We start from the raw sequence: 12,588 nt of genomic DNA, 5'->3' as shown, positions 1-12,588 counted from the left end.
AGTCTGTTTGGATGTTGGCATTTAGTGAGGAAGCTCTGGAAAAATATTTGATTAAGCAGCACTTGAAAGGATGAGAATCCATATAACCCGTGCACTGAACCTCAGCTTTGGAAATGCAAGAACTGAAATTCCATTAGAAAACATTTCTGTGCTCCTCTGAATTGTGATCCTTGTACTGATGGCACAGCTGAGCCTAGCAGCCCTCTGGACACACTGGTTCTGTGCACAAGGCAGCAGGATTAAAGGATGTAACCCTAAACACCTGTAACAGATTTTTACATGAAAATATTATTTCCTCAGTAATAAAGAGAAAATAATGAGACACTAAGGTCTAATGGAAATAAATGGGTACTCTATGAATGGCTGGCCACTTCAAATCAAAGCCAGTCCTTCCTTCAGGGCAAACCTGCGCTGAATGACTGGTAGGGGAACCTAACAGAAATACTGCCAAGAAAATTCTTGCATGTTCTGCTTACTGAAGTGTCCTCATTCCAAGTAAAAACAGAACCACAAGTTCCACAGTGACCTACAGCTTTCACTAATGATAGACTTTGCTAGCTGCAAAGCTCAAGAAAAATCTAACCTGAGCATTTTGATTTCTTTTATATTGCTGTTGATCTCCAGATCTCCTTACCGAAAAGGTCCATCTGGCTTTTCCCCACGGAGAGAGAGGGACACTGCCGGAGGGAGATCGGAGACAACCACAGAAGACGGATTGACGGGCAGCCCAGCTGCCATGGAGGGCCCGGGGCCCAGGGAGGAGAGGGCGGAGCGGGAGGCCAGCGAGGCCAGCGGGATCATGAGCGGGTCCTGCTGGCGGGCCATGGCCGGCCGCATCAGCGGCTGCAGGGTGCGCGTGATCGTCTGCCGCATCAGCGGCGGCGGCGGTGGCGGCGGGGGCGGCGGCAGCTGCTGCTGCTGTTGCTGTTGCTGCTGCTGCTGAATCTTACGGAGCCTTTTTGTGTAACCGGTTTCATTCTTGAAGTTGTTGACAGCCTAGAGGTAGGGAAACATGTTTGAGAAGGTGATAATAAACTTCAGTAGAAATATGAATATGAACAAAAGCATTTCTACAGGAAAATCACTGTGTGTTCCTGTAAGCGCTATTAATCCTAAACCAACTAACGAACAGCTATGAACACACCCTATGGAACTCTGGTATCAATGACTGGTTCCTCAGAGTCTCTGCATTAAAAGTACTTTGCTGTTAACACCCGATTTGAAAGTGAGGACATCCCATTAAAGACATGTGTATCCTGAATTTGCCAGATTGTCTCTAATGAGCAGTAGGCTTCTGTAAAAACAGATCATGTATTTGAAAAGTAAACTTAGTTTTGTTGAGTTCAGCCTTGCTTAAGGAGATCTAAATTAATATTTTCACCCATTTCAACTCTTTACAAATAGATTTTTCTAACAAAGAGTTCAGGCTAAAGTCACAACATTACCTGGCGCAGAAACTTGTTGGCGATTAAAGCATCAGGAGAAACATCTGTCTGATGGCAGGTAGGGCATGTGTGTTCCTCGGACTCCAGCAGTGCTGTTCTAATACCTGGGAATAATTAGAGTATTTAAGTAGTTTATAGCCAAACTAAGTAAACTTTTTCGTTCTCATTAATTACAAAAACAAGCATATGATTAATGGGGAAATATGGTCTTAAACCGCAAGCATGGAGCTGTTCATGTTCTATAGTGGGAAAAACTGGCAGAGGAACAGGTTGCCCAGAGAAGATGTAGCATCCCTGGAAGTGTTCAAGACTAGTTTGGATGGGGACTTGGAGCAAGCTGGGCCAGTGGAAGGCCAACTCAAACCACTCTGAAATTCTACAACAATTTCTAGCACACAGCAGAGGGTCAATATTTCATTGCGGTAATATGTAAAGATGCAGAGCAGACTGGCATGTGACAGCTCAATTGGTCTTTTTTCCACTCTAGTACAGCAAAAAGTCATTCCATGTTAATGAATAAAACACATTTTAAAAGACCACGAGGTTTGATTTCTGAAGGTTTTAACCAGCTCTAGGGAAGCATGGGGACGAAATGCCTCAACATCAGTTCTTTGTAGTCTGCAGTAAGTGCCCAAAGCTGGATACATAATTTTGCGTGAGGGAAAGGGCTGTGGACAAAATAAATGCATTCTATATCTAATACTGTAACCACCTGCACTAATATGCACTCCCCTCATCCTCTTCCCTCTGCAGGTTTAGAGGATTTAACTAGAAACCTAAGGAAGGAAAAAAAGCTTTCTACCTTTTTTTCACCATCTACACAAGAAGAGTCTTTCCCTGCTCACGACACGCTGAAGTATTCAACAGAACTAACACAGCAATTTCCTTATCTCCTATTTCTGCTCTCAGAAGATCAAATTTGATGTCTGGAATTAACAGATTTGGCAGTAACACTTACATTCATCACAGTAACTGTTTCCACAGCAGGGAATAACAACCGCATCCGTCATTATATCCTTACAAATGAGACACAACAGCTCATCTGGAATAGGATCATCTTCTTCTGAGGAGGAGGATGGCTCCTCAGGTAGGAAGGGAGGCTTCTCCTTCTTTCCTATGGCATAAGCTTCCCTGGAAGTAGAGTGGGGAAAGCAAAAGAAAGAAGTTAAAGGGAAAACTCTTCCAAGTTTTGAATTTTATCAAAAAAAAGACAATATGTGGTATTCTTCTCCCTCTCCACTGGCCTTCCTAAAATACAGCTGTTTAGTTTGAGCTACTTTTCTATAGCCCTAACATAAGAAGAGGGAGGGAGGAATTCTCCTGCAGAGCTATCCAGTTCAGTGGATCAGCTAAGAAATCAGTTCAGACTAGAAAAACATTTGACAGCTTATATCAGGTGACATGAATCTCCTTTGCCAGAGGCTAAATGTAAATTGGAGGCTCAGGATAAAGCTGGTATCCCAGTAATGACATTTTCCAAGTGAAAGAAGTCTGTGTTACAGCTTCCAAAAAAGGACATCCAGGTGAGAAAACCAGAAGGGCTACCAAGAGTATTTTAGAACAGCCACTGTGCTCAGCACACACAAGTGTTTCCTAGTTTATAGCAAGAGGAAAAATTAAGCCTGCTTCACATCTGAGGGAGGGAGTCACAGTCCAACAGCTGCTTTATTACGTTTTACATGAAACCTTTGAAAGACAAACTAGAATCAAAAGGAGTTCCCAGAGAGAATAACCCCAATTACAAATGCTGCTGGAATGTTCTGCAGAAATAGTCTCAGCACACCCCATGTTTAACCAGCTCCCAGGGGTGTAAGGACCTCCCCCTTTGTTGTTAGGCAGCAGCATGGACTTTCAAACTGAAATCCAGTGCCACGGCTTCCTCCCCACATGTCCAGGTGCTGGCCAATGTGGCTGCACCGCCACTCGTGCATCTCTGCCTGGTTTCTCCCATTCCCCTTTGGGATCAGTCCAACCAATTCCATACTTACGCATCTATGGTTGGAATTGCATATTTCCCAGTGTTGGTCAGCATGGCACCCTTTGTGTTGGGGTCCTTCACCTCCATCATAAAACTTCTTGGAATTCCTGTGCTTTTTTTAATTCTGGGAACAGACTCGAAATTTTTGTCCTGTTAAGAAAGGCAGACGTATCTCAAGAACCACACTGAAAATGAGATTTCAGTGACTATTTTAAGCACAAAAACCTTTAACCCTCTCCTCTTACCTAGTGTAAGGGACTAAAATACTCTTTTCCCTAAGTGAATGCAGCCAGGGTGTTCCAGAGGCTGGAACAATGTTTTGAACTCATTGACATTCTTTGGCTTAACTACAGATTCCTTAAGGGTGAAATCCCTCAAACTGGCTCCTCCTCCAAAGGTCAATTCAGAGGGAGCTGGACTCAGGGCTTGGAGAAACTTGTTTTGAGATATTTCTAGCATAGGGATTCACAGAAAAGATCTATGGGAATATTTAGTGCCTCTGACCTAACAAAAAGAAAATTTTACAATTCCAGGTTTTTCTTAAATCCAAAGGGTTTTGCAACACTGCCACGTAACCTCTGTACTTCACACCAAAATACACAATTCTTACAGTGAATATTCACATTTGTTATGTAACTCTCCAGATAAAAATTAAAAACTGAGCACCCCCCAAGGCCCCCTAGTCTTACCCCATTTGTCGGACAGTTCTTTATGTAGTGCCCAGGTTTGCCACAGCGAAAACAGGTGTAGGAGGGTGGAGGTGGCCCCACGGGTTTCTTCATGTAACTGCAAGTTTTTGGGGAAAAAAAGGAAAAGAGATTAATGTGTCTCTCTTATTTAAAACAAACCAGCTCTACAATTTTTACATCAGCTTCAAAGAATGAGTTCCATGTTAGCAACACTTACTTGACTGGATCATATTCATGGCCAGACTGTGTCATCATAGCTTTTATTTTATCCTCCTCGGAAGCATTGGCTTCAGCCAGATTGGCAGTCTGTGCAACAGGTAATTATTTGACACACACATTAGAAACACATTTAAGCCCACACAGCCCAAGACAACACCACTCATCCAATCCTGTAAAGAGCAGCACTACGCTAACTGAGCTTGCATGAGAGCAGCTGCTTATACCAAACAGATTTGTGCTGAAGATGGTCTGGGGAGTCCTTATGCCATGACATGATGTTTATGTGCCTGAGAACCTACTAGAAAAGAGCACTCTTGGGCACTCAAACCTTAGGCTCTGTTTGTACCTTACAGCAAGACTTGTGTAACCAATCCAATTTCCTTCAGATGACTGAAGCTATGTGTAGATAAACAACAATATCCAGTATTTTTAATGCTGATTTTTAAGCTCCAGACTATATTCAGGAGAAGCTCTCCACTGGACAAGGAAGATGGATACAAGCAGCATTATTTACATTTTGTAGTATTAAAAGGACACAGAACTACAGAGGTGGAGCAGTTAGGTTTGTTTGCTGAAACTCAGCTTCAGACATACAAGTATTAAAAGGACTAAAGGATTTTACAAACTCTCAGCAAGGCAAAATTCTTTACAGCAGAGATTTGCCCAGCAGGAGCTGCAGGCAGTGCAAACTGCATGTTCCCCCTCCTAACTTCTTCCTGTGATTTAACTAGAGTGAAGACTATCTTAGTTTTTTTCCAGTTGACTATGTCCTTTTAACACACAAATTGTAATATAAACCTTCTGTACAACTAGACCTTCAAATTACTGAAGTCAGCTGATTTTTAAGTCATATTTGTTCAAATGTTTTTATTACACACTAGTCCAGATACAAGCAGGGTCTAAGGGAGTGACTGTAAATGACTTGGGCCTTCAAGCACCTATCACTCAGCTCAAGCACTCATGGTTTGGTTTTGTATGCATTCATTCACAAAAGCAACCAACTAGTTTCAACATTTTATTAAATGGTTGTTTCATATACACAGTTTCTCCACAGTAACAGAATCCGGATCGCCAACTATGAAATCATTTCCATTAACAGTTACAGAAAGCTTTACAGATAATACTTGACTAATTTGTTTGAACCCAAACGGTTTACAAAACACATCCAAAAGCCACAAAACATTAGTAGGAATAGACCAAAATTCAAATATGGCATTTCATACATAGTAATAATCACCAGAGAACTGTTAACACATTGCCTCCGTGCTGAGCCGGGCTGCACTAGAGCCATTAGAGGGAGTAACAGTGCTGAGCCACTTGGTGTCATCTTCCTGCCATTTCTGAACTACTTCAATATCCTCAAAAGCTTAAATGTGTACCCCCACCCCTTGGACAGCTTTGCACACTTTAGAATAAAACTTCACATGAGGTTACAGACCCGAGGACATATTTAGGGACAGCACTAATGGGGACCAATTCTTTGGGTGGCTACCTTCCAAACTAGAGATATTTATATATAATGGGGTTTTTTTTGGCCAAATGTATACAATTTAATTTCTGTAGCGAAGAGGGGAAAAGTTACCAGTGGGAAGAGATTTCTTTTTATTAGAAATGAACTCCAGCCTTTATCTTGCTGACAAAGAACTAGCTGCTCTGCCTCAGGCCCTGCCTACTCTACTGGCTGTAGCTTTAGGGACTGGTGGTTGAGCACTCGGCTGTCCACACAGTGCAGTCACTAGTGCTTTCCCAGACAAATTACACATTGGTGAGCAAAAATGCAAGCAGTTCCCGAGCAAAACATGGCATTACAACAGTTTCAAAAGGTCACAGCTGCTCAGATGCCACACATACACATTGGTATATTCCTATAAACAATGAGGTACATTTACACAATTTACACAGTCTGCGTTCAAACAAATTAGATCGGGTTGTCCACTGTATAGATCCCACAATTTATGGAATTGTGCAGCATTCAGAGAATGGGTCTGTAACTATGACTAGGGATTCAAAAATAGCCATGCAATTGTCCATGGTACAGAACCGCTTCTCTTGTGGTGGTCACACCCCCCTGGAATGTCCGTAACTTACAGCCAATTAAATTCTTCTGTACAAACTGGGTTAGTTTCCAACGCAAAATTAATGAAACGTATGAAAAACGGTAAAACAGCTTCTGAAGAGCTTCTTCTTTGTGTCTTGAGGATGAGTAATACTGCAACATTATGCTGAGGCTGATAAGGTACTCCCCTTCTATCTTCCCAAACTGGGAACTACTCTTTACAGGATAGTATCAAAATATACACACATTTTAAAGTTAAAATAAATACTTTAAGTTAATAAAAATTAAAGGGGGCTTTCAATTACAACAGTTATTCACCAATAGGTCACAGTATCAATTTAAAAATAGGAAGCAAACACTTTTTAAGTATTTTACAAGAATATATATATATATACCTTAGTAAGCTGGGCCAGAGAAATAGATGCAGAAGAGTCATCAATCTGTTCACAAAAAATTAAACACATATTCAAGTTCTACAGTCAAAACACAACAACAGTTAACCTCTACTATAATCTGAATGCCTGCACTACATTCCCCTGAGTGTCACCCAAATGAAATCCCAACCCAGTGTAATTTGTATTTATTCAAAACAAAGTCCAAACCTATGATGGCTTAATAGTATCTATGTGCTTATGAGAAGAAATTAAAATAACCAACCCCACTGGAGATCTACTTATTGCTCAGAATATCTCAGAGAGGGACCTCTTTCAAAATAGTAATGGGAAGTTGTCAATTTTCAGCTAAAAAGGATTTAAAAAAATATTTAAGTTTAGTTGAGGAAGAAGTATCACTCCAGGTAACATAGTATTAGTGTAGTTTGCAAATGAATGAGTGAATGTCTCATCATTTCTATATGCACACAGTGATGATTTTGTGAACCCAGAGCTGCCTGGCAGAATGAAGGCCATCCCCAGCAGCCCCAAAACACACTCTGCCCCTCCTGTCAGTACCCAAATAAACCCAAATACAAGCCAATTTAGAACAGCAGCCACAACCTGTCACTTCTGGAGAAAAGCCAACTGCTTAAATAATTTAAATAAAGGTGTTTGTAATGACAGAGTAGACTATAAAAATTTAAAAACTGATTTCTTGTATGTTACTAGACCATAGGCCCTACCACCCAAATCAATGAGAATTTAGATGACTCCTGGCAATCAGACCAAACCTGATCTTTAATAGCAGCCCAGTACTAAATGAACAAAGGAAATTGCAAAGCATATTCCTGATGAAAAAAACATGGATTCAGAGCACAAGCCTGGAATTTTTGTCTCCATTTTTCTCCTCCCAGTTGCCTATGGAACAGCTCTCAGGAATGACATCCTCAGGCTAGAAGCCAGACAACTAGTGCTGAAAAGCAGTTTTGCCAAAGTAAAAAGGTTAACTCGATCTAGTTCCTTCTGCAGTATATTGAATTTTATCATGCCACTAGAAGCACTTGAGCTAGCACAACAGTACCAGAAAGATACCTGAATCACTGCTTACTACATCTAACCTGCTCAAAAACATAGAATAAAAGTTCACAATGTGAACTGAACAGCTCTCCAAGAAGTCACTAAACAGGTCAGCAAAGAGATTAAAACCTTTCCTTAAAAAAGGTCTTGTCCTTTGCTACCTAATGTAGTAGAGAATTTGAGGAAACAGTTTTAGCAGACTGGGAAAAGGTATTTCCATGCACAACATGATTCCTCACACCACTAAGCTGTTCCTGTTCTGTGTTTTCAGGAAAGTACACACAGTATCCCTGCATTACTGACTAAAGAGCTCTTGATGCTTTGAGACTAAAGTCTTCTTCCTTTGAAGAGGAACACAGAGATCTAGACAAAAAGACCTTCATTCCACTGCAAGTTGTACCACAAGATTCATCTCTCCTTCCTTCCAGAATGCTTTGTACCTACTTCTGTTCAAAAGGAGGTCTGCACAAGCATTTTGAAGCTTCATCCTCCATATGCCACTCTTTTACACATGAAAAAGCAGACCAGTGTTCTCTCAGGGCAAGCACAGCTATAATTTTGTGTTTTTTTTCAGAAACAAACAAGAAATGAGGAAAGCTTTAGCATTAAATGGTCTAGTACCGACCAGGAACTGAAACACAAACAGTTAATAAACTATTAATTCTTCTGTTTTTTCAGGAAGCTGCTATTATACAGCCTGCAGGCAACAGTCTAATTTCTTTAAGGAGGTGATATTGAACAGTTACCAGAAGGAGCAAACAGATAGTTAATGTACTCATCAGTGCATTTGCCCATGGCCATCCTTCAACCATCTTATATTTTCTCCAATTTTTTTCCTTTTAGATCTCTACTGAAGTATTTCCTGGCAGTCCCTCAAAATGGTCAAGTAGAAACAACATCTCTATGAATTTGCAGGCAACCCTAAGATAACACTGCAGAAGTATTGTTAAAAAACCGAAACACAACCCAGAAAAAGTAACCCCCAAACCCTAAACTCGACAGCTGATGTTTTAACTGGCATGTCGTGCAGCAGACTGAACAGAAACTAACAGCAAGCCAAGTGGGCAAGAGGACAGAAAAGAGGAGGAAGAGGCTGATCTCACTGCTGGAGCGCTACACTCCCATGCCAGGGCCTTCCCCAAAGCCAAGCCTGGCTACACACAGGGTCAGCCAGGGAGGCTCCAGGTGTGCCCCTGGCGCTGACCCCACGAGCACAGCTCAGCCCTGCCAGCCTCTCCCAGGCACCCACACCGACCCTGCAGCACAAAGGCTCCACGCCCTGCTATGGCTGCCCAAGGCTGGGATGGCAGCTGCCACAGCAGCATGACAATGAAAAAGTACTAAAAAAAAGAAGCTTTTGTGCATCCATTAAAAAAAGAAAACTGATTTTAACTTTGCAGCTTTACTCTCCATCAATAACTGACAAGATTCCTAGTGATTTACTCCAACTGCACAAGACCCAGCTTCTGCTCTGAAATACATGCAGAAATATTTGTGTTTAAAAATTAAAAAAAAAAGGCAAACAATCCCCCCACCAAGACCTGATTTAACTTTAAGAATAAACTTTAAAAATAAACTTTAAGAATTTGTGTTCCTAGCCCCAGAGGCTGCTGAGGCTGCAGGGCTTTTCCAGTGAGAGGGCCTGTACAGAGGGATTCAAGGCTTCCACCCTCCCAGACCAGGGACAGTCAGAGCACACCAGGGAATGGCTTTGCTTTTCCTTTCCTGCTGTTAGTTCTCACTCGCACTGTTTTCCCTCCCACTCTGGGATTTCTCCTTTTTTCTTTTTGACACATCTACGTTAGCTTATGGTAAGATGTAATACAGACATGCCAGGGAACACACGAGGCTAAAAGAATGTTAACTTTATTTATGAACATGTGGTTTGTGTTTATACACATGCTAGTAAACAAAAAGAAAAAGAACTGTTTTCAAGAAATAAAAACCCATCTGAATTAGATCAAATACTATAAACGTGGTTTACATATATGCATTACATTAACTGCTAGGGTCACTGGGCCAGTGCAACTAACTCCAACTCACAATGAGAGGCATTCATCTCCAAAAGGAATTGCAATCAATCAGCAACACAATTATGGATGTTACATTTAGTGGTTTTAGACCTACACACAGTAAGTTTGCAATTTGAAGTTGATTGTTTCCATGGGAACCAGAGGCTGCATTCTTCCCAGAACACAGCCCCAGAGTTCAGGAATTTCTAGATTAAGTTATCCTAATAGCTGATCAAGTGATCAGATCCAATGATCCAGGGTTAGTGTAATGCCTCACACCAGTCTAGTGAAGGAGAAGAAGTTATACTTAAAATAAAGATAAAAAATAAACCCCACCAAATAATACTTTGATTCTCTAAGGACTATTGGAAAGCACAGTTGCACACAGTACTGACCCAAGTGGCACATTAAGGTCTAGCCCATCACCAGGCACGGGTTTCCGTGTGGGATTATACGTTAGCAGCAGTACAAGTGTTTGCAAACCTGAAGGAAAATGCTGCCCCCTTTTCAAATGTGAATTCCAAGTGGTGGTATACTAAAGAAAGGCTTAACCTTTGGGAATTACAGCAGCAGCCAGCCCTGGAGTCACCCAGACCCAAAAATGTGCTGCAGGCAGAAGTTAAGAAAAGTGACAGGGATTTCACTCCCAAATGCCCCAGGCTCTAACTTGGTGCCAAAATTTGTGTTACATATTGTCATTTGCAGACAAACTGCTGAACTAAACTGCTTTATCAGATAAAGGGGAAAGAATCAAATGCAGAACTTTAGAATACCACTCTGTGTAGCAGCAATATTGAAATTCACGTCAGGCTGTTAAAGACATTTCTGCACTCAGGAGGGCCCAAACAATATCACTTCAATTACACAGTTTCAGGAACAAATACCCAAATATTTAAGGACATAAGAAGGAATCATTTAGCTGCACAGAACTGTCCTGAAAACATCTGGGATATGCTGGGTTTGGTATTTGTTTGAACCCCCAAGTCAAAAGTAAGGAACAGCACCAAGTTTCACAATAATGATTTCTCAGTGGTTTTTGATAACATTTTCAAAAACCATTAGGCAAAAAAAAGGTATTTAAAAACAAAAGCTAAGTGATACAATGTGAAAATGGCAAAAAATACACTCCAAACAGTTTTTATTGCAAGAAACAAAAAGCACACAACAACCTATACAAACATACATATCACTAGCTATAGACAGACAGATGTAGAACATGGCACCATGTTCAGTGTGCAAACCTCGAGCCTACAGGATCTGGAAACGATCATACATTATCTGTACAACACAGAGTCATACAGGAGAGATTCTGGCATATTCAATATGAAATACAATGCATTACTAGGCACAAATACCAATATTCACATTAGAACTCTGCAAATGATGGCATTACCCAGTTTTTACTATGCTGAATCAAATACAAAGTATTTACAACATACACTAGGTTTTACTGGAAAATATATTAAGTTAACGTTTGGCAAATTAATAAAAGGCTGCATTGTTTAGAACTAAGTGCAGTGTGTAGGAAAAAAAGTGTGAGATTGTGTTTTTACATACTGCTTTTGATGTCCCACTCACTGGCTCACTTCGACTTCTAGAAGAAGAAATAAAGGTGATCAGAATTTAAAACAAATCATTTGTACCCGACACAAAGATTCCAGAACCTGAACATCACATTATGCTCCAATTCTCTAGCAAATATAGACATTTATTTGTAACATAAACTGTTCTCTCTTGGTACATTTGGTGCAACTAAAAAACTCCCCAAAATCACATTTCGACATTGTCACAAATTACTCAAGACTTACAGATCTAGAACACAACAGTGCAAGAGGAAGTCATGAGACATTTTGTCTCTGCTCTCCAAGTATCAAATCCATGTGAAGTCTGTACTAGAGTTCTGTGTTCTCAAATAATCAATCACCAAAGCGTGGGGCAGCTTTGGCCAACATGTACATCCCTGCAAAGGCACACAGGTACCAGGTACAGGGCTTCAGTTTCTGTGAAGAACAGTGATAATCTACAAGTGCAAGTTTGCTCAAGTGAAAAACAGTCATGTGACAAAGGGGCAACATAACAGTGTCAGCAGCACTGAACAGGGCTAGAACAGTGTTGCTTTGTGGAAGCCCAAGCACTGTGTTCAGAGATCTACTATATTTAGCCATCAAAGTGCCAAAATATTAAACATGTTACATATGCTATATTGACTAAAAGTAGTAGTAGAAATGTCACCTGAAAGTAGTTTCTAGGATTTTGTGCGATTTAGGAGTCCTGTGACAAAAAAAAAGGTCTTAATTGCCAGAATTTGCTATAAGAGAATCTTGAATACGTTACAATATTTTAGGAAATATGTATGACATTTGAAAACTTGCTGAGATTCCACATACTCGGTGGTGTGGACCTGCATGCTCCTTATCATGAACCACACATGCAGCCACTGAGAGAGCTAACAAACAATCCACGCATCATCCAAAGAGTCCCATGAGCAGAAGCAATGCAAAGGCTGCTGGGGAATTTACATGCCAATGGAGAGGCTCAGCTTCCTGCCACTGCTGAACACCCCCAGGCTCCCAATTATACCTCCTGAGGGTGAGGAGGTGAGGAAATACTTTGGATTACCACACAATAGTTGCTCCAGCCATTTACTGCAAGGTGAGCAGTGCCTTTCTGAAGGCCTCTCACCATCCCAGCAGACATTCCCCATCCCCAAACATTAACCACCCTGCCAGTGCTTTCTG

At 41.0% G+C, this 12,588-nt stretch overlaps 1 protein-coding gene across 4 annotated transcripts in view; it reads right to left on the bottom strand.

Annotated features, from left to right (window-relative positions):
• RBBP6 (RB binding protein 6, ubiquitin ligase) overlaps positions 1 to 12,588 on the bottom strand; it is a 28,182-nt gene that overhangs the window by 8,353 nt on the left and 7,241 nt on the right. For 2 of the 4 annotated variants that reach the window (XM_064726349.1, XM_064726351.1), the window contains exons 3-11: positions 12,083 to 12,121; positions 11,408 to 11,444; positions 6,783 to 6,827; positions 4,330 to 4,418; positions 4,113 to 4,209; positions 3,434 to 3,573; positions 2,404 to 2,576; positions 1,446 to 1,549; positions 635 to 996 (exon numbers count right to left, since the gene is read on the bottom strand). In XM_064726349.1, coding sequence (XP_064582419.1) covers positions 635 to 996; positions 1,446 to 1,549; positions 2,404 to 2,576; positions 3,434 to 3,573; positions 4,113 to 4,209; positions 4,330 to 4,418; positions 6,783 to 6,827; positions 11,408 to 11,444; positions 12,083 to 12,121 — 1,086 coding nt within the window. The remainder of the gene's footprint in view (positions 1 to 634; positions 997 to 1,445; positions 1,550 to 2,403; positions 2,577 to 3,433; positions 3,574 to 4,112; positions 4,210 to 4,329; positions 4,419 to 6,782; positions 6,828 to 11,407; positions 11,445 to 12,082; positions 12,122 to 12,588) is intronic. The other 2 variants (XM_064726350.1, XM_064726353.1) reach the window with 1 other exon arrangement.

The sequence above is a fragment of the Zonotrichia leucophrys genome, chromosome 14 (genome assembly GCF_028769735.1).
Source record: "Zonotrichia leucophrys gambelii isolate GWCS_2022_RI chromosome 14, RI_Zleu_2.0, whole genome shotgun sequence".
NCBI classification, from domain to species: domain Eukaryota; kingdom Metazoa; phylum Chordata; class Aves; order Passeriformes; family Passerellidae; genus Zonotrichia; species Zonotrichia leucophrys.
The sequence above is the reverse complement of the archived record's forward strand: the minus strand, read 5'-3'. Positions and strand labels throughout refer to the sequence as shown.